General features: G+C 44.7%; 1 protein-coding gene across 1 annotated transcript in view; it reads left to right on the top strand.

Annotated features, from left to right (window-relative positions):
* The window catches only part of dapk1 (death-associated protein kinase 1), a gene marked incomplete at its 5' end in the record, with an annotated part of 69,052 nt that extends 49,635 nt beyond the window's left edge, over positions 1-19,417 (top strand). The window contains 12 exons of the mRNA XM_080004056.1: positions 490-588; positions 1,382-1,579; positions 2,228-2,425; positions 4,172-4,270; positions 8,963-9,040; positions 11,080-11,296; positions 14,419-14,604; positions 15,307-15,504; positions 15,967-16,105; positions 16,332-16,452; positions 16,601-16,789; positions 17,558-19,417. Coding sequence (XP_079860182.1) covers positions 490-588; positions 1,382-1,579; positions 2,228-2,425; positions 4,172-4,270; positions 8,963-9,040; positions 11,080-11,296; positions 14,419-14,604; positions 15,307-15,504; positions 15,967-16,105; positions 16,332-16,452; positions 16,601-16,789; positions 17,558-18,856 — 3,021 coding nt within the window. The 3' untranslated portion in view covers positions 18,857-19,417. The remainder of the gene's footprint in view (positions 1-489; positions 589-1,381; positions 1,580-2,227; positions 2,426-4,171; positions 4,271-8,962; positions 9,041-11,079; positions 11,297-14,418; positions 14,605-15,306; positions 15,505-15,966; positions 16,106-16,331; positions 16,453-16,600; positions 16,790-17,557) is intronic.
* Between the last annotated feature and the right edge of the window lie 1,659 nt (positions 19,418-21,076).

The raw sequence follows: 21,076 nt of genomic DNA, 5'->3' as shown, positions 1-21,076 counted from the left end.
ACACACACACACACACAGGCACACATGCTGGTATGCACACACCTACCCCACACACACACCTACGCAAAAACCCACTGGCAGCACCGTGCAGAGGAGAAAACCAGTCATACTGGCATTTTAGCCGCTTATTTGCTGTTGCCATAGAAACAAGTCTTGCTGAATAAGAATGTGTGTGTGTGTGTGTGTGTGTGTAAATGGAGTGTGTGTCCCCTTCCCATGCTGTCGTTTCTGGTTTTTCATCCTAAAACATGACTCGTCAGCCAACATCCCATTCCTCCCAATTAGCTCCTTCCCCCTCACAGTGTGTAAATCCTGCAGAGGGTATGACATGTCTCCCACGTGTGTGTGTGTGTGTGTGTGTGTGTGTGTGTGTGTGTGTGTGTGTGTGTGTGTGTGTGTGTGTGTGTGTGTGTGTGTGTGTGTGTGTGTGTGTGTGTGTGTGTGTGTGTGTGTGTTCTCAAAGTCTCTAAACCCTCCGCTCTGTCGCAGTCTGGGGAGACGGCCCTGCACGTGGCGTCGCGCTACGGCAACGTGGACGTGGTGTCGCACCTCTGCAGCCTGCGGGCCAACCCCGACCTGGCCGACCGGGTGAGCACCCCGCCCCCTGTGGAGACACCGTGCCGATGTTTCTCCAAAACGCCTCACCTATTGAAGCACACCGACGAATCAATCTGTGAATCAGTTATCTTTTGCTTCATCTTTCTTGTTCCCAATTCTTCTGATTCCTTTTTTTTTTTTTTTTTTTTTTTTCGTAGTATTACTATTGTTCATTTTTTTTCCGTTTTTTGGGGGGTTTTTTTTAGGTAATATTTGTCATTGATATTGTCATATTTTATTGTGATAAGATAACCATTGTATACTTTTTACATTTTTCCGTATATTGCCAATTTTAATTTCTATACTTTTATTCCATTTCTTTATTATTTTTGCCTATACTTTCATGTGAGCTACCTATCCATCCATCCATCTAATATGCAGTAATACTAGTATTCTGGAAGGGGGGGAAATACTTTTTCACAGCACTGTATATGCACAGTATACTAATAAATAATATAATAATAAAATTCATTGTGTTGTTAAAAAACAAGTTCCTAGAAGTATTTTTCCCTTTCACACTTATTTAACTAAACATTATGACAAATTATTAGATGACGAACAGCAGTTACAACGTCAAAAGTGAACAGCGACATTTAGTATTTTTTTATAAATATAAATATCCTGTAATCCCCACCTCCAATGAGGCCTCAAAGGGCATCGAACCAGGGATCCCCCCCGCCCCCCCCCTCCCCCTTTCAAGATGGCCGCCGAGAGCGCCGTCCCTCCCTCCTCCTCCTCTCACCTCCTCTCCCTCTCTCCATCCACCCCCCTCTCCCCCCTCCAGGAGCAGGAGACCCCCCTGCACTGCGCTGCCTGGCACGGCTACTCGGCGGTGGCGCGGGCGCTGTGCCAGGCCGGGTGCCGCGTGGACGCCAGGAACCGCGAGGGCGAGAGCGCGCTGCTGACTGCGTCGGCGCGAGGGTTCGGCGACATCGTGGAGTGTCTGGTGGAGCACGGCGCCGACCTGGAGGCCACGGACAAGGTACCGTAACCTGTCTGGCGTTACCGTGGTAACTCATGTAACCGGTCTGCTCTGCTCCGCCGCAGTGGGAGGATCTTATTTTATTGCGATTTTATTTTATTTTGAGTTGTTTCTAGCACAAAAAAAAAACAGAAGTGATGGATCAGTTAACCCGTTAATTCGTCAACTAAGAATTCTTTGAATACAAATTGTCGTAGAATAATGGGTTTAGTGATGTCATAGAGCGGTATTTTGTGCTATTCTACAATTTCACCGAAATGTCAATGTTTTATTCACACATATTACACAATTACGTATCATATAAGCACATATTAGGTGATTTCTAGATGCCTGTTTGGGTTATTATTATTTCATTATTTATTATTTTTAGTCATTGTAGTGCCAAAGATGATTCATTTTTTAATTCAATTGATTAATCCCTTTATGATTTAAAACTAAATGAAAAGTGAGTTATAAAAAAAAATGTATTATTATTAGAAATATTATTAGAAATATTATTGTTATTACAACTGCAACATTTTTTTTTTTATAAATTACATCCATCAACACAAAACTTATTTGGAAATCTAACATGGAGGTATTTTTCTCAAGCTAGACATGCAAAGCAAAATCACAATTTCATTTGTGTGTGCGCGTGTGCGCATTCAGGACGGCCACACGGCGCTACACCTGGCCGTGCGGCGCTGCCAGGTGGAGGTGGTGCGCTGCCTCCTGCGGCACCGCTGCAACGTGGACCAGCAGGATCGCCACGGCAACACGCCACTGCACGTCGCCTGCAAGGATGGAAACCTCCCCGTCGCCACGGCGATCTGCGGCTCCAAAGCCAACCTGGACCTCCCCAACAAGGTGCCGCGCACCGTTTCTACTGATTTTTCTACTTATCCACGATCTATTAAAACGATCCCGGTTTCAAGCGCTGAGCGGTATCGTCAAAATCAAATATCACTATTTCCGAGAAATAGCTAAATATTGATAATATTACGATATTTTAGGGATGATTATTGGTAAAGAAATATTTCAGAAACCATGATTGGTAATGTTTAAAGTGATGAATAGAAATGCATTACTTTACTGTAATTTAGCCTCAGAGACAACATTAACTGTAACTATATCGTGATATCCTGGAAACCAAAATCCCAGACGATGTACGATAAGATATCAATGTCAAATATCACTGCTCGTATAACAAATCTATTTTCCCCATTGAAATTAACTGAAATGACATTAATCCGTTCCAGCCCCCAAAAAACACCCCAATTTTATTTGTCACCTGTTTTTAAATAAGAAAAATGTTTTTATAAATAACAAGTTTTGTATAAAAACATAATAAAACATAATAAAAAAGAATGTCGAAGAGAATCGCTCATGTTTTTCTATGATTTCACGCTTTAAGTCAATGGATCATCCGCTTCCTCCTCCCAGCACTTACTTTCTTCGGATCCAGGTTTAGAAAAACTATTTTTTTTCGGCAAAATAACTGCACGAAAAGCACAAAACGCGAGCACAAAACACAAAAGAGATGCTTCCACGCTCAGGTAACCACGTGAAGTGAAGGAGTGAGACGCGGGATGCCGGCCGCATTCGCTGGCCACGCCAACTAGCAGCATCGTACGGGCGTCGACCGTCCTCCGGCCCCTTTATAAGGTCCCTGCGACGCGGCGGATATCGTTTCCCCGTTTCCTCGTTTTTTATTTTTGACTTCCACACGTCCGCTTGTCAGCGGATGTGCTGCGGTTTGCCGCCGGGTTATGTCGCGACACTCGTGGTTTTCTTACGGTGCAGCTCTGACTCTCACACGGACACGTCGACATTGCAGATGTTCCCTGAACAGGAAGGCGTCTCACCGTTGCGGTCGCCTCACATTTGAAAAACGGCGCAGGTTTGAGTGATCAAGCGGAGGGCGACGCTCCGGTAGCTTTAAAGGGACGAGTGGTTCTCAACGTGGGGCCCGGGGACCCCCAGGGGGGTCCTTCAAGAGGTTCCAACTTGACCGTTGTTTATTTCACGAGACGTTAGAGGACGTGGAATAAGGGCCGTTTGGATCCTAGTTTCCTTGGTGTCTCTGTCTATATTGTTGTAGACAAACTGCGTCGATTACAGTATAACAATAAAAACCTGCTCAGATTAGGAGGTTTTATCCAATGGGGGTCCCTGGTCCAATGTGTGTCAAATGGAGAGTCCCTTGAAACAGGTTGAGGTTAAATGTCACACGCACAATATGTAGAATGATTGAGGTAATACCATTTTGACTCCAAGCTCCCAGAAAGACTTAATATTAGCAATTATATTCATTTTTTGCAAAGTGGTCAATTATGTCAGTGTTAGAACAACCCCAAAATAACCCAAAGTGGAAAGTGAGACACAGCTTCTTTTCAATAGGTTCCGGTTCCGTCTTGAAGTGGGGTTTCCTCCACCGTCAGGCCTACCTCCATGATACGAAAATGACAACATCCACTGTTTTCAGCTACTGCAACGTCCGCTAAATGGGACGCCTTGTGCCAGGTTACCACCGCATTCATTCTTAGTGTCATCGTTTTACCCTCTTCACCTCGTTTCTTTTCTTCTTCTTCTTTTTTTTTTTTTTTTTTCCAGTACGGCAGAACGCCCCTTCACCTCGCCGCCAACAACGGCGGTCTGGAGGTGGTCCGCCATCTCTGTCTGTCGGGGGCCAACATCGACGCCGTCACCAACGTGAGTCGACGCAACCTTTTGTTTTCCGGTGAATTTGGCCAAAATTCGAAGAACCCTTATCCGCACCTGAGACAGAATAACCACGGTGCCCGTTCCCCGCCCAACTCAAATACTGTGCCTGAGCGCTTCACTGATCCCCTATGAACCCGAAGGTTCTAAGAGATTCAACCAAATACTACGTCTCTCGTTAGAATAGATGGTGCACATATGTGCTGTTTGTGTTAGTTATTTTTAAATTTGTATTTGCAAAGTCTTATCTTATTGTTCCGTTTTCACACCGGTTTCTGTTATTGTTGTTCTGAAACCATGGAAACGATGGCTGTGAACCTTCACATTTCAGATTTTTTTTTTTTCCGCTTTATGTATTTATTTATTTCTCTTTGGTAAAATTGATGAAAATCGATAATGACCGGCCATATAACTTGTTATCTAAACGTGATTTGAAGTAAAGCCTCTGCTCGGGATAGTCTCCTTTTGTCGTTTTGGTGAATCCCACAGTGCAGAGACAGAACAGCTGAACATGTGTTTTGAAATCTATTTGCATCTTCAATTTAAATAAAGAAGCCACTAGCACCATAATTATAATAAAAAAATAAATAAAAAAGTCATAGAATATACAAATCTGAAAAAAAAACGAATAGTGAAAGCCTTAATTATATTCAAATAAATGATCATTTGTGAGCTGGGATGCAAATTTCACGCGTGGCCTGTCAAGCAAGTGCGAACAGCCCGAATTAAAGTAAAAAATAAAAAAGCTGATAGTGGCTTCCTGACTTCAATGAGATTCACACGGCAGAATTCCCATACACTGTGTGAATAATGTTTAAAAAATATTAATAGTAATTATACACCTTCCCAGCACCAAGCGGGGTCCATCTTAGCTCCAGACACGCTCCCCAGCGGGCTTCATTTAATCTTTAAGGAGCTTTTTAATCTGTTAAGATTTTATTCTTCTTGGAATCAACACTTTGACAGACCAGGACTTTGCATAGATTTCACGCCGAAAAAATGTCAAATATGTATAATGTTGAGCGGTTGAACTAAAAAAAAAACTAAAATATGCAAGAACTACCAGAGTCTAGACTTCACTACTTTAGTTTAATGATCCACTGATTTATTACCATGGAAACTAAGGAGCGCTGGAATCTGTCGCTAGGAGAGAGGGAGGAAGGGACGGGAAGAGAATAAATAAGACAAACAATAGGCAATAATAATAAAGTTATGGATAAAAAGATTAAAAGTAAACCAAAAAAAACCCAGAGTTAAATATGAACAGGAAACAAGAGAAAAATGAAGGAATGAATTCTTGATACGACTTTCTGACTAAAAAAAGGAAAAATATTGTTTATTGAAAAATATAAATTATTATATTTATTAAACTATAATATTTATGATACATATAAATTAAATATATAATATTGGATACTGTGAAAGTTTGCATACATACATATATAAAAATAAAATCTGTACACATCACACACATATTGGGTGATGTAGTATTTGATAATACTGTATAAAAATGTATAAACCCCCAGATGATTCAGGGCTCATCTCTTGATGATGTGAGATCCTTCTCCAGATGATCTGAGGTCGTTCTCTAGAGGATGTGAGGTCGTTCTCCAGAGGATGTGAGGTCCTTCTCCAGAGGATGTGAGGTCCTTCTCCAGATGATCTGAGGTCCTTCTCCAGATGATCTGAGGTCGTTCTCAAGATGTGAGGTCGTTCTCTAGAGGATGTGAGGTCGTTCTCCAGACGATGTCATTCTCTAGATGATGTGAGGTCCTTCTCTAGAGGATGTGAGGTCCTTCTCCAGATGATGTGAGGTCATTCTCTAAATTATGTGATGTCATTCTCCAGATGATGTGAGGTCATTCTCTAAATGATTTGAGGTCATTCTCGAGAGGATGTGAGGTCATTCTCCAGATGATGTCATTCTCCAGATGATGTGAGGTCCTTCTCCAGATGATGTGAGGTCCTTCTCTAGAAGATGTGAGGTCCTTCTCTAGAGGATGTGAGGTCATTCTCCAGATGATGTCATTCTCTAGATGATGTGAGGTCCTTCTCCAGATGATGTGAGGTCCTTCTCTAGAGGATGTGAGGTCCTTCTCTAGAGGATGTGAGGTCATTCTCCAGATGATGTGAGGTCATTCTCTAAATTATGTGATGTCATTCTCCAGATGATGTGAGGTCATTCTCTAAAAGATTTGAGGTCATTCTCGAGAGAATGTGAGGTCATTCTCCAGATGATGTCATTCTCCAGATGATGTGAGGTCCTTCTCTAGAAGATGTGAGGTCCTTCTCTAGAGGATGTGAGGTCATTCTCCAGATGATGTCATTCTCTAGATGATGTGAGGTCCTTCTCCAGATGATGTGAGGTCCTTCTCTAGAAGATGTGAGGTTCTTCTCTGGAGGATGTGAGGTCCTTCTCTAGAGGATGTGAGGTCATTCTCCAGATGATGTGAGGTCATTCTCTAAATTATGTGATGTCATTCTCCAGATGATGTGAGGTCATTCTCTAAAAGATTTGAGGTCATTCTCGAGAGAATGTGAGGTCATTCTCCAGATGATGTCATTCTCCAGATGATGTGAGGTCCTTCTCTAGAAGATGTGAGGTCCTTCTCTAGAGGATGTGAGGTCATTCTCCAGATGATGTCATTCTCTAGATGATGTGAGGTCCTTCTCCAGATGATGTGAGGTCCTTCTCTAGAAGATGTGAGGTCCTTCTCTGGAGGATGTGAGGTCCTTCTCTAGAGGATGTGAGGTCATTCTCCAGATGATGTGAGGTCATTCTCTAAATTATGTGATGTCATTCTCCAGATGATGTGAGGTCATTCTCTAAATGATTTGAGGTCATTCTCGAGAGCATGTGAGGTCATTCTCCAGATGATGTCATTCTCTAGATGATGTGAGGTCCTTCTCTAAATGATTTGAGGTCATTCTCGAGAGGATGTGAGGTCATTCTCCAGATGATGTCATTCTCTAGATGATGTGAGGTCCTTCTCTAGAAGATGTGAGGTCCTTCTCTAGAGGATGTGAGGTCATTCTCCAGATGATGAGGTCATTCTCTAGATGTGAGGTCCTTCTCCAGATGATGTGAGGTCCTTCTCTAAATGATTTGAGGTCATTCTCGAGAGGATGTGAGGTCATCCTCCAGATGATGTCATTCTCCAGATGATGTGAGGTCCTTCTCCAGATGATGTGAGGTCCTTCTCTAGAGGATGTGAGGTCATTCTCCAGATGATGAGGTCATTCTCCAGATGATGTGAGGTCATTCTCCAGATGATGTGAGGTCCTTCTCCAGATGATGTGTGGTCATTCTCTAAATTATGTGATGTCATTCTCCAGATGATGTGAGGTCATTCTCTAAATGATTTGAGGTCATTCTCTAGAGGATGTGAGGTCATTCTCCAGATGATGAGGTCATTCTCTAGATGATGTGAGGTCCTTCTCAGATGATGTGAGGTCATTCTCGTAATGATGTGATGTCATTCTCCATATGATGTGAGGTCATTCTCCAGATGCTTCTAAACGCTGGGGATGCTTCCTGATGTATTTAAATCTGTGTCGTGAAAAGCCTCTCTCCAGCCTCCTCCACCTCCACCACCGCCTCGTTAAAGTTGGATGACCTCCGTCCATGTTGAATCTGGAGCCACGTACTGGGATTTATTATTCATGGTTTGCTTCTTCCCGGTGCTTTGTTCCGAAGCCGCTCGGGATGAATCCTCCTGAGTCTCCGGGCTCTTTTAGGATTTGTCATGTGCTCCGTGTTTGGAGGTGATGTTTAGTGGGGGCTTGGTTGAACAGCGTTTTGTGATGCCTTTCTCTCTCGCAATCTTATTTTCCAGGACAGTAAAGCACCTGTTTGCATCATCTGTCCATTAAAAAAGAAGAGTTTTGCATTCACATGTTGCTCTTTACTCTCTATATAAAAACAGAATTTCTCTGTTCTGGGAGTTTTATGTTAATAATTTGAGGGTTTTTTTGTGTGTGTGTGTGTGTGTGTGTGTGTGTGTGTGTGTGTGTGTGTGTGTGTGTGTGTGTGTGTGTGTGTGTGTGTGTGTGTGTGTGTGTGTGTGTGTGTGTGTGTGTGTGTGTGTGTGTGTGTGTGTGTGTGTGTTTTGGGGGCGACAGACACCTCGGAGCGTTCAGAAATGTTATTTCCATGACAATGGTTTTCGTAACAGGCACTTCTCTGACGCAGAGGTAATATAGGTATATCAGGGTGTCTTAAATCTTAAATTCAGTTTTTTTACAAATATTAGGCCTTAAAAGTCGTTACATTGAGTCTTTCATTTTATTTTACGAGGTCTTAGTTCAAAAAGGTTTATAATAAATGCAAAAAATATAATTTTTATTTACCCATATATTTATTTTTGTCAAAATTTGTCAACATATGACTCAACAGCCCCGATAAAGCCTTCTTAAAATGAATTATTAATACTACTTATAATAATTATAATATAATGATGATTATAATTAGAAGTTTACAATGCACATTCACAATACCCTCTGTTGGCACATCCGCGTCGACAATGTTGTGAAGCGACTTTTGAAAAAGTACCATGGAGGCTTTTTGGGACGGAGGATCTCTAAGTAGCCTGGTGGTCCGCTGTCCTGCCCCATTATTTACAGAGTTTGTTGGAGGTTTCTCATGTGGGCCTGTGGTGTTGTTTTTTTTTTTTTTTTTGACAGGATGGAAAGACGGCGGAGGACTTGGCCGCCGGTGAACCCCACGAACACATCGTTACACTGCTAGGCAAGCTGAAGAAGGTACGCACACACACACACACACACGCACACGCACACACAGTTATATTACCAATTAAAACGGAATCCGAGAAGGCAGATCGCAGCCTCATCACACATCAGCTGTTTTCTAGTGCAGAGGCGCTGAATGACGCCTTCCTGTTTCTGTGGCGTGACTTTCAGGGAAGTTCAGACTTCCGCCGCGTCGCGTTATGATGACGCAGACAGCTCCTCAAACAGAACAAGTAAACGTTGCGTCCTTCCATCAAACAGATGTCAAACCCATCGATCACACAGTAACCTGGGTTACATTTGATTACTTCACATTCAATTAAATTCAGGTACAATAAATGACATGGGGAGCAGGTTGATTGTCCCCGTGGTGAAATTGCAGCTTTTCCATCCGGAAGACGTATATGATTCACGATTCAAGAGGTTTATTTGTCACATACATATACATACTTTCATACATATATGCAGTGAAATGTCTTTGCAACGCACCCGGAGATTATACACAATATGTTCTAAACCGAACATAACAGCTAACCTAATTCCTACCTAGCAACTAACTGAAACTGATTCCTTAAACCTAATGCAGTTAGTGAATAGAATAATGTCAAATAAAATAAAAACAAGACTCAAAAAGTTAATACAAAGAGGGGGTACAAATTAGAAGGTAATAAAGTTATGTATATGGGATAGGCTATTTGTATATACAGATATGTGCATTAAAGTGCATGTGAATAAGTGTGTATGGAGATATAGAGTACAGTATACAACAGTACGACAGAGCAATACAGTAATATGCAAATGATATATGACCAAAGTGAAGGAAACGGCTGATGCAAACTGTCCACTGGTTTTCAGAAAATGTGACCTTTCTAACAAGTATTACACTGTTATCAATATTGTCCCAGGGTAAACCTTGTATTCTAACTTCAAGATGGGATGCAATTTGCTTTGTGCCTAATACTATTATTACCACTGTATAGTATATGTAGTATACTGCCTACATATTGTTAATGTGCTCTAAATATTCTCGTCAGACCTACAGGCGACTGTAAAGGTATTAAAAAATGTTAAAATCTACCCTCCGCCGGTTAAAGACGGATTCCGATCATAAATATTGGACGCCGACTCCTTATAGAATCCCCTTTCCTCCAGAAACCCGCTGAGACTCGGTGCACGGTGTGAAAATAAAGACGCAGGAGCCGTGAAACCAGTCATCCTCTGCATATGCTGCTAATTTAGGAAGGCTTGGCGCCCGGCCCCGTGGAGCCGATCGCATTTGGAGGATTCTGCGAAACCGCTCCTCTGACTCTGGAGGAGTTGGATATACTGTATGACAGCCGCACAAGTCTGACATTGTATTTATTCATTTTGGGAGGCCGTTGTTTTTCCGCAAAATCTGTGCATAATGAGTTAACGAAAACGGTTTCCCCTGACACACTTTGCATTTTGCATCGGCATCATTTTTGTTCATTCGTACACGAGAGTTGCGTTGGTCATAAACCGAAGCAGAAAATGGAAGAGAATAGAACGTTATTGTCCAGAGAAGTGGAAATTTGCCTTTGGCTTCAGAGATCGGTAAAAAAGTGGGCAGGAAAAATCGAATCAATGAAAAGTAAATCGTGCTGCGATGAAATACAATAAAATGAACATTGTAAAAAAATTAAAAAAAAACATTATGAAAGCTCAAACTATGCAGGTTGTGGTTGAGCTGGAAACTGCGCTGCAAGCTCTGGCTGTTTGCAGTTATTCCTGAATTGGTTGAGATGTATTTATTTATTTATTATTATTATCATTTTTTACATTATTATTTGTTATTGTTATTATTATTATTTTTTAATATATATAGGATTGAGGTAGGTAGAGATTTTATCACTCTGTTTTCACACAGGTGGAGAGGCAGACTGTGCTTCTGCCTTGATCTGTCAATTGGTTTAACGCTTCTTTGTGGTGTAATGTCCCTTTAAAAACAACCAGTGTTCTGAGCGTCCGTTCACCTCTTTTCTTTTCTCTTCTTTTCTTTTCTTTTCCTCGGTGCGTTTCCTTTCCCTCAGGACAACCACAAGCTGAGCTACATCCAGCAGCTGCGGCCCACGCAGACGCTCCAGCCGCGGATCAAGCTGAAGCTGTTCGGCCACTCGGGCTCGGGGAAGAGCTCGCTGCTGGAGTCGCTCAAGTGCGGCATCCTGCGCAGCTTCTTCAGGAGGAAGAGGACGCGCATGACCAACACCACCCGCCACCCCAACTCCCCCGTCAACGCCAAACCCCCCGGTGGGTGACGGAGTGTGGGGGGGGCGGGTGGTTGTTGATGTTCTAAACCTGGCCGAGCATCCAAGCCTTTGACCTGGTGTTCGTAGTCTGCTATGACTCTTTAGTTACATTAAAGTGGTTATTTTGTTGAAGAAAATCCCATATATATATATGCTGTTTCCATTGTTGGTGGCGTGGTCCGCCGTGATAGCTGATAGTTGCAGTCAGTTAAGAGATCCCCACACCACCTCATGTGACCAAGAAAAACAAGACAAATCGCTCGATAAGAAGAAGAAGGGAAACTTGCTTTTACAGCAGAGTCGAGGTTGAGCGTGGATGTCGAAACTAAACGTTTCAACAATCCCGAGAAGTGTAGTGTCGCCGACGTTCCGACGGACTACCACTTTAATGTTGAATTCACATAGAATAGGATAATACAATAGGATAACGACATGTTTCCAACAGGGATTTTAAAGTGGAGGAGTGACCTCACACATGTTGACACAAAGTTGTTGAGAGGTGTGTACATATTGTGATGATTCGAGGCAGTGGTTCCCGATCTGGGGTGCCGGACCCCCTTGGGGGATCGCCAGAGTTGGCAGATTGGCTCCCGTGGTTTGACGTTGTGTTGGAGAATCTGGTGATTGGAAAAACTCTGGAGAGACTATTGAAAGGTTCACAGACGAGGTGCAGTAATTTGACTTTGTGTTGATTCCACCCAATCGGTCAAATTGAACTATAATTCACTCGGATAAATAGATCAATTATTCATCCCCACAGCAGCTCATATAAAAAATCGTCAATAATATTAATAAAGTAATATGAATAAAAATATAATTTAATAGTAATGTACAACAAACCAAAAAAAATAAACCAACCGATAAACCTGAAAAATTAAATGAACAATAAAAAATAACCAATATGTATTAAACCTTATAATCACCAAAAATGGAGATAAAAATGAACCATAAATACATTTTTAGGTTGTTTTTATTATTATTCATTGTTTATCATTTGGTTTAATCGTCTATAAAATAGCTTGTATTTATCTTGGTGTGAAATTATATTTCGCATTTTTGGGGGTTTTCATCCTTCATACTCAGCCTTATCGACCCATGTCTTCCATCCATCTTTTCCATGCGAGTAGTATTTGTCGTACTTCACATTCCGTGCGGCTTCCCAAATCATTTCCTGTCTTCCAGCGTCTCCTGTCGCTGATCCCCCAGAACGTTTTCCTCTCGTCTTTTTTTTTTTTCCCCCAGTGCTTTTTTCGGCTCCGTCTCAGACTCTGTAACCTCGGCCTGTTGGAAGGGACAGCGGACGGTGATCTTATTTTATTTTTAATGAAGGAAGGTTCGTCAGAGTGAGTGCGCCGTGTTGAGGGTCCCAGACACGGCCAGCCAAGTGGAAACAAAAAAATCCAAGCGCACACACACGCACGCACACACACACACACACACACACACACACACACACACACAATCTACCACTCTCTCTCTCTCTCTCTCTCTCTCTCTCTCTTTATCTCCCTCTCACTTGCCCATGCACACGTACATCCATTCTATTGTGTTTCCTTTAACCACTCTATTTACCGGCGCCATTACCTCTGAGAGAGCCCCCGCCCCCGCTGCTGCTTTCAGGCCTAATGGTCAGTTATACGAGCCTGGGCGTCTGGAGCCAAATCTGATCCCCGGGCTTCTCTCAATGCAGCAACATTATTTAAGCCGTCCATGTTGTTAAAACAGGTCATTAGGAGGTACTTTGTGGGGAAAAAACATTTGGCTCCTAGAATGAACTAGTTTCTTAATCTGTGGTTTCTTAACCCGGGGTGTTACTCTTTTAAAGCTTCCGTTACTTAATATCGGCCTGGGATCGTCAGATATTTCTTGCTTGCCTTTTCTTTATAATAACCACAAAATAATATAAAAAATACAAAATAAAAATACTATGTAAACTGGGAAGACGTACAGAGGAATGGAGAGGGTTGGGGGGTTAACCAGATCAGTCATAATAATAATAATAATATATGATGATTGTTCAGTGCACATTGTGCTATATGAAGTGTTGTGAATTTAACAAATGCCATTTGTATTCATTACATATGTATGGAACATTAAAAGAGGCCGATATGGAGACAAATCTCCATATCGGCGTCTCTGAGTCTTGATGGGATTGAGGCTTGAGGTAATAATCACATTCATTATAGATAGTTAATGGAACTATCCATAGTGAGATATGGATCTTCTTGTTCTATTCTGATCTTTACCATCAAGCGGCGTGTCCGCCCGTCTCTGTCTCTATCTCTGCTTCCTGAATAGAGACGCCTGCGCGTGTAAAATAACTTCAGAGAAAAAGAAAAAGATGGGGTTTGGGTCCCATGCCAGGAGAATCCTGAACAGGGGCGTCGCTGAAGCTCGTCGTTCCAGAAGCCCGAACCTGAAGGTTTCTAATGAAAACCTGGTCAGCTGACCGGCCTCAGGGAGGCCTCAAGTTCATGCTCAATGTGTAGATTAAATTCCTCTAAATTCCTTTCCCTCACTCACATGGACAAAAACGTGTTTATCTTTGGGTAAGATTCGCTATGATATTAACTTTGGGCTTTCATTATTATTATCATATGGAGGGTTTTGTGTGGTTTGTGGATTTTATATCTGTCAAATATTTGTGCATAGTTTTCAAACACGGGATCGAGGCAATAGTTACTGAGTACTTTGGTTTATTGTTGGAGGATGAAGAAAAATAATGTATTTCTCGGGTCAGTAAGTGTTGGATTGGCTTGACCAAGTCGTCGGCCACATTTATGAAAGCTGAGGTCCCAAAGTGTGTTGTCATGTGGCTTTGCACTGCTCTTGGTACTGACTGCCCCATGAATTTGAATATTTTATGTGTAAGCAGTTCCCCCCTGTGTCTGAAAGTGGGATTGCATCGCTGTAAGAGGCTTGACACAAAATATCTTCTCAAAAAATGTCATCTTATCGACAGAAATGTCACTGTGGAGTGGGTGGACATCATTCCCGCTGTCTGCATTTAATTCCAGGATTTCATCCTTGGGCAGCTGTCGGATACCTAACCAAGCTGTTATTTCTGATAACCTGCGTGGAGATTGACCTGCATTGTGTACCTGTGTCTGTCTCTGTCTTCAGTGTCGGTGAGCATTTCCAACCTGTACCCCGGCTGTGAGAACGTGAGCGTGAGGAGTCGCAGCATGATGTTCGAGCCCAGCCTGACCAAGGGGGTCCTGGAGGTCTTCTCCCCCGCGCACGGCGCTCTGTCCACGGCCGACGAGCAGGCCACCAAGGCCATCGACATCCAGAACGCCAACATCAACGGTGGGCGACGCGCAGGGAATAGGAGAGGGAGCGAGAGAGGAAAAATAATGACTGGATTGATGATGCTCAACCTTTTTCATATCACGGACACTCAATTTGAGCCGCCTTAGGCCCCAAACCCGATTTGATCTGGGATCCCAATCTGAGGTCTTTATTGTCAGATATGATTTAGTGGGTATACTCTAGTTGGGTAGATAACTGGGAAACTGGGATCAGAACAGTAATTAATTTTGAAGTAATTTTGCTCGGAACCCCTGGAACCTTTTGAAGGACACCCAGGGGTCCCCAAACCCCATGTTGAGAAACGCTGGACTAGGTAGAAGGGTTTATATCTTTATTTTTTATTTATTTATTTATTTCTCTCAAAAGCTCCACTATAGTGGGATAGCTATGAGGCAATATCTTATATTTAATTTGAAAAAATAATCATTGGGAAGATATAAGAATTAAAAGTAAGAAAATGTATTTCCCATCAAAGTGAATGGGTACTGCTCGTCTGAATGTAGGGAATGGGGAGCTTACAATAAGATTAATAGTACTTTATTGATCCCCCATCAGGGGAGATTCAGGAATATATGAAATCGTCTTTATTATAAATTGTGACAGTTAAAGGCGCTGTACTCTCAGTAACACAGCGAAGAAAAAAATGGACAAAAGATGGTGTTCCAGCGCTCTGAAACCGCACCGTCTCATTTTCTGCAGGCGTGGGGGACTTCAGCGTGTGGGAGTTTTCGGGGAATCCCGTCTACTACTGCACCTACGACTACTTTGCGGCCAACGACGCCACGGCGCTGCACGTGGTCCTGTTCAGCCTGGAGGAGCCGTACGAGACCCAGCTGGGACACATCACCTTCTGGCTCAACCTGCTCAAGGCCCTCACCCTGCCCCACGACAACATCGGTGAGGAGGGGGGGGGTGGCTGGAAGGGGGGGCGGGAGAGGCAGGGGTGAATGGGACCGTGTTCATCTCCCCCAAGCACCTTCTAGTTCAAACAAAATGCGTTTATTCAGCCAAGCACATTTCCATCGACCAGGAATTTGTAGTGCTGAGGAGGGTTGCTGTACATACAACTCACAGAAAAAGAGCTTAACAGTCTGACAAGAACGGCCAAATAAAAGATGATAACAAACAAAAATAGAATAAAAAACTAAAATAACCAAATATGTTAGGAAATATTCACAATACTATGAAAAATAAATTGCAATAATGATAAATAATAAGAGTAACAATAAGAATAATATTTATAATAATCATCAATATATTCTAAAAATAATAATTATTAGTAAGTAATTTCATAATAAATATACAGAATGAACTCATAAATGTACTTGAAATAAAGTGAATCGTTGCTTCTTCCGCCAGCTTTTGGGGGCCGCATCCAGCAGCCCCTCTCTGTGGTGCTGGTGGCGACCCACGCCGACCTGGCCAACGTCCCCCGGGCGTTCTCCGGAGAGTTCACCTACGACAAGGAGCGGGTCCTGCTGAAGGAGGTGAAGAACAGGTGAGTTCCGCGGCGTTTGATGTCCTTGTTCTTCCACGCCGAAATGGAGAAATGGGGTTGAGGAACCCGAAATCGGCTCCTGAGCTCATGGGCTCGTGCTTCCCAGAAGGGGCCGCAAAAGGATAGTAAAGGGGCCAATGCAAGGTTTAAAAAATATATATATAGCATAAAGCAGCGATTTTAAAAATGTTATATTTCAGCGTTGTGGTGTTCGTTTGGTGTCCAGGTTTGGGAACGACCTCCAGATCAGTGAGAAGCTCTTCGTCATGGACGCCGGGGCTTCCAATTCCAAAGACATGAAGCTTCTGAGGAGCCACCTCCTGGAGCTGCGCACCAACGTCATCTCTGTAAGACGCCGTTTGTGAAACCCTAAGTCGCCTGCTTGCCCCCACCTCTCCCTCTCTCTCTCTCTCTTCAGACTTAATTAAACCGACGACCTTCACGTCACACCGGACACATCAGCAGATTCCCTTGTCCCTTGTCTCTCTACCGCAGAGCTGTAATCCCATGACGCTGCTGTCGGAGCGGCTGCTGGCCGCGCTGCCGGCCTGGAGGAAGCTGAGCGGACCCAACCAGCTGACGTCGTGGCAGCAGTTTGTCAACGACGTCCAGGAGCACGTGAACCCGCTGGTGAGCCAGGAGCACCTCCGCACGCTGGCGCTGCAGCTGCACAGCATGGGAGAGGTGAGGGAAAGAAAAGACATGGTACCGCCGACATTTGGTGTACAGGTTTATAGGTTTTGGGTTTTTTTTAATGGGTTTTCTTGAAAACTCGATTTGTCTTGATCCTCCACAGTGAAGGGACACAATGCACAGACGTACTGCTGTCTATAGACGTTACTCTTTCCTCTTTCAGATATCAATAACTCAATAACTTTTCTTCCGGCCTCAATTCGTCTCTTTGGTTTTTGATCTATGACCGTATTGGATTTATTTTTTCATTGTGTGCAAAAATGAATTTGTACCGTATTGAAATGTATTTTTTATTTTTTTAAGTGCTTAGAGTTTTGGGAATTATGTTTTTTTGTTTGTTTTTTTGGGGGGGTTTTTTTGGCAGTGACTATAAATCTATTATCGATCTCACAGACCCTACTTACTTCTCCCGTCCGTCACAAATTCTGTCTTGTGAGCTACCACTAGGTGTCGCTGTTTCATAAATACTTAGCCTTGGCTTTGATTTGCTAAAGAAAACTTTGCTCTTTGTTTTTCTTGTTTTTTTGTTTATTTGTTTCCCATCTTTGCTCTCCTTCGACACGCAATTCTTTCTCGACCCTCCTTTGAGCACACTTTATTCGGGAATTCATTTTTTGACTTGATGTGTCTTGGCCCCTTAACTCAATCTTATTTCCCCTCCTTTTCCCACATCCGTTCGTACTCGCCCCTTCCTTCGGCCTCTCCCTTTAATCTTCCTCTATCTATAACTTTATCCCTCCCTTCCCCTCCCTCCCTCAGATCAACATCATGCAGAGTGAGACTGTGCAGGACGTGGTTCTGTTGGAGCCTCGCTGGCTCTGCAGCAACGTCCTGGCCAAGCTGCTCTCGGTGGAGACGCCCAAGGCCATCCACCACTACCGGGGGCGCTACCGGCTGGAGGAGGTGCAGGCCCTGGCGCCCGAGAGCGACGTGGACGAGCTGCTGCAGATCCTGGACGCCATGGACGTGTGCGCCCGCGACATGACCAACCCGTCCATGGTGGACGTGCCGGCGCTCATCAAGACCAACGGCCTGCACCGCTCCTGGACCGAGGAGGAGGAGGAGGAGGAGACGCTGCTGTACGGAGGCGTGCGCCTGGTCCCCGCCGAGCACCTCACCCCCTTCCCCTGCGGCCTGTTCCACAAGCTGCAGGTCAACCTGTGCCGCTGGAGCCACCAGCAGAAGCCCGAGGAGGAGGGCGGGGAGGAGGTGGACGGGGACATCCGCCTCTGGACCAACGGTGCCAAAGTCAGCCAGGCCAGCGCCGAGGCCATGGTGCTCCTGGTCAACCACGGCCAGGGGGTGGAGATCCAGGTGCGAGGGCACGACTCGGAGCGGGCCAAGTGCTACACCCTGCTGGACACCATCTGTAGTATAACGGAGAACCTGCTGGCCTCCACCCTCCCGGGACTGCTGACAGCCAAATACTACCTGAGCCCACAGCAGCTGAGGGAGCACCACGGCCCCATCATGATCTACCAGCCCAAAGACTTCTTCCGCGCCCAGGTCCAGCGGGAGTCCTCGCTCACCAACACCATGGGCGGCTACCGTGAGAGCTTCAGCAGCATCCTGGTGTTCGGCTGCGCTGAGGTGTACCAGCAGGGCAGCCTGGGCTCGGACATCCACATCGCAGACATTTCCCTGTTGGCTCGCAGGAAGCTGTGCCGCATGCTGGACCCTCCGGACGCTTTGGGCAAGGACTGGTGCCTGCTGGCCATGAACCTGGGGCTCGCCGACTTGGTGGCCAAACACAGCGCCGGGACCCCCAACGGGACCCCCGGGTCAGAGCCCGGCGCGGACTCGGAGCAGGCTCCGCTGCCGTCCAGCCCCACGGCGGCGCTGCTGCAGGAGTGGAGCGGGCGGGCCGACAGCACGGTGGGCGTCCTCATGGCCAAGCTGAGGGAGCTGGGCCGCCGGGACGCCGCCGACTTCCTCCTGAAAACCTCCCCCGTGTTCCGGGTCAACATGGAGGCCCTGAGCGCCGCCGCCAACAGCTACGCCCCCACCTGTAACGGGGGAACGTCCTACAACTCCATCAGCTCCGTCATATCGCGCTGATCCGTGTTTGAGTTTGGAATTGTCCCGGCGGCACGGAGCTCGACTGGTCAGACATCCGCCTTTCGTCCGGTGGCGCGCGGCGAGGGGTCGGAGTTCACGAACGTCAAGTGCAATCTTTTCCGGAGGGACGGGGGTCCGCCCTCCTCCATCACTCCACTAAGTTATAATGGCCTAAAAAAAAAAAAAAAAAAAAAAAGACAAGGTGTTTGTGTTCGTGCTCCCCCACGCCTGTGTCGTCGACCCTCCTCTCCAACATGAATGTTCTGGATCAGCTGAGCGTCGGGGACTCTGGGCTCAGCTGATTTTTACACTGTTCTTAATCTTGTCGTGCTGCTTTTTAAGAAACCCCCCCCCCCCCCTCAGCTGTGTCCCGCTTCCCCCGGCTACAGAACACGGGATCTGTCTTCGTAAACAACTTGCATCGACTCAGTTTGCTGAAATGGATCTCATATGTTTGAAAGGAAAAAAACAAAAAAAAAAAGTCAACTTTGTGGTTGAAAGAATTTTTTTTTTTTTTTTTTACATCTGTTCTTAAGTGCAGCGCTAGGAAATTGATGTTATCATTTTATGAGCGCCGCCGTCTTTAAGCACATTTATCCATTTCAGTGACAATTATTGTTTTGAACCTTACTTCATGTTAAACGATTTGGCAACGGCGGTTCAGTCCAGCGCTTGGGTAAGTTGTTCTTTTTTTTTTTTTTTTCCAGAGTGCCTTTTGGCCGTCCACCCCCCCCCCCCCCCCAACCCCCTTTAAAATAAAGCACAACCGTCCCCACGGGATGAAATCCAATAGTTCTCTTCAAACACTTGAGAAGCTGTGCCTTGTTCACACTCAGAAAAATCAATATCTTCAATCAAAGCCGCTGTGTGCGCCGCGCCGTCCGCGGTCGGTGACGTTTGCCAAAAACCGGACACGAGCCGTTTTCATTCCCCGTCTCGGCGAATCAGTCCACCCACGATAAGGGTTCCTGGGAACACCCCCGGATGAAATCTCGTCTTTTAATGGCGATTATTTATTGCGGAAACCCATTTAATTCGCGAAAGTGCACAGAGCCGGAGTCCTTTCTTCGAACCCAGCGTGCGCTGTTCAGACGGCGCCGGTGGCGTCGGGCAGTACCACCGATTTGGTCCAGAAGGAAGTGGAAGCGTCGCCTTTTCTTAACAATGAAGACGCTGGTGCGTTTCAACGGAGGGGACTCTCTGTGCGCCGCTCCAATCTGGTTTCCTCTGAGGCCCTATGTGTTATTCCTAGGGCACCATACCTTCATTTAACTGAAGACTATTTTCATTTTGTTCGATAGTCAATTCCCAAAACTGATTTAGGACTCTTTTTTTTTTTTTTTTTTTTCTCTCTCGCCTGTGGGCGGGCTAGACGTGGACGCTGGGTTTCAGACGATAATCACCACGGAAGCCGGGGCGGAGCGTCGGATGGATACTGGATACTGTTTTGGGATGAGAATATAAAATACACCAAAATGGTGTCGTCGTATACGTTACATCATATCTGAAGGGTATGAAGCCGGTGAATGGAGATGCCAGCTCTGTGGATCCACCTGCGACCAGGCCGGCGCCTCACACAACCCCCGATGCACAGATGAGGTCATTTATTTAAAGATTGATTTCCGCGATGAGGTCACCATCCACTGGCGGAAACGGTTTCCTGACCTCCCGGCGTCGGCCTCGCGTCTTCTTTCAGGCCGACGAGCACAAATTCAGTATTGTTGGTTAAAACTGCCAAAATACGTGACCCCGTTTCAGATATCCTGAAGACATTTGTACCCGATCGATTTGTGACATTTTCCAGTCGATGGCCTCCGTGACAATTGGGGGTCATCCCGGTTGTCTTAATACATTTTCTACCCGGTAACAAAAATCCACATTTTATATATATTTATTTTCTTTTTGTAAAATCCATGGGCAGTAACAGACAAAAGAAAATGTCCATAATGGCGATCAGTGTTCCCCTTTTGTTCATGAACTTAAAAAATAATTAAATGAAAGGGTTTTTAAAGATCATTTGGGGATTTTTTCTTTTTTTTGTTTGTTTGGTTTTTGTTTTTTGTTTAATTTTCTGCAGCCTGAACATGCCAATATAACCAGTGTAACTTAATATGAATATGTTATATGTATGTAAATAACCCGAGGCCTGTGTGTCCACCCCTCTCCAGCCTTCCTCCGGGGCCGTATTATTTTATAAAATGTTGTGGGATCGGTCAAAGC

Source organism: Zeus faber (genome assembly GCF_960531495.2).
Source record: "Zeus faber genome assembly, chromosome: 7".
Taxonomy (NCBI): Eukaryota; Metazoa; Chordata; class Actinopteri; order Zeiformes; family Zeidae; genus Zeus; species Zeus faber.
Note: the sequence above shows the minus strand (reverse complement) of the source record. Positions and strands in the feature narration are given on the sequence as shown.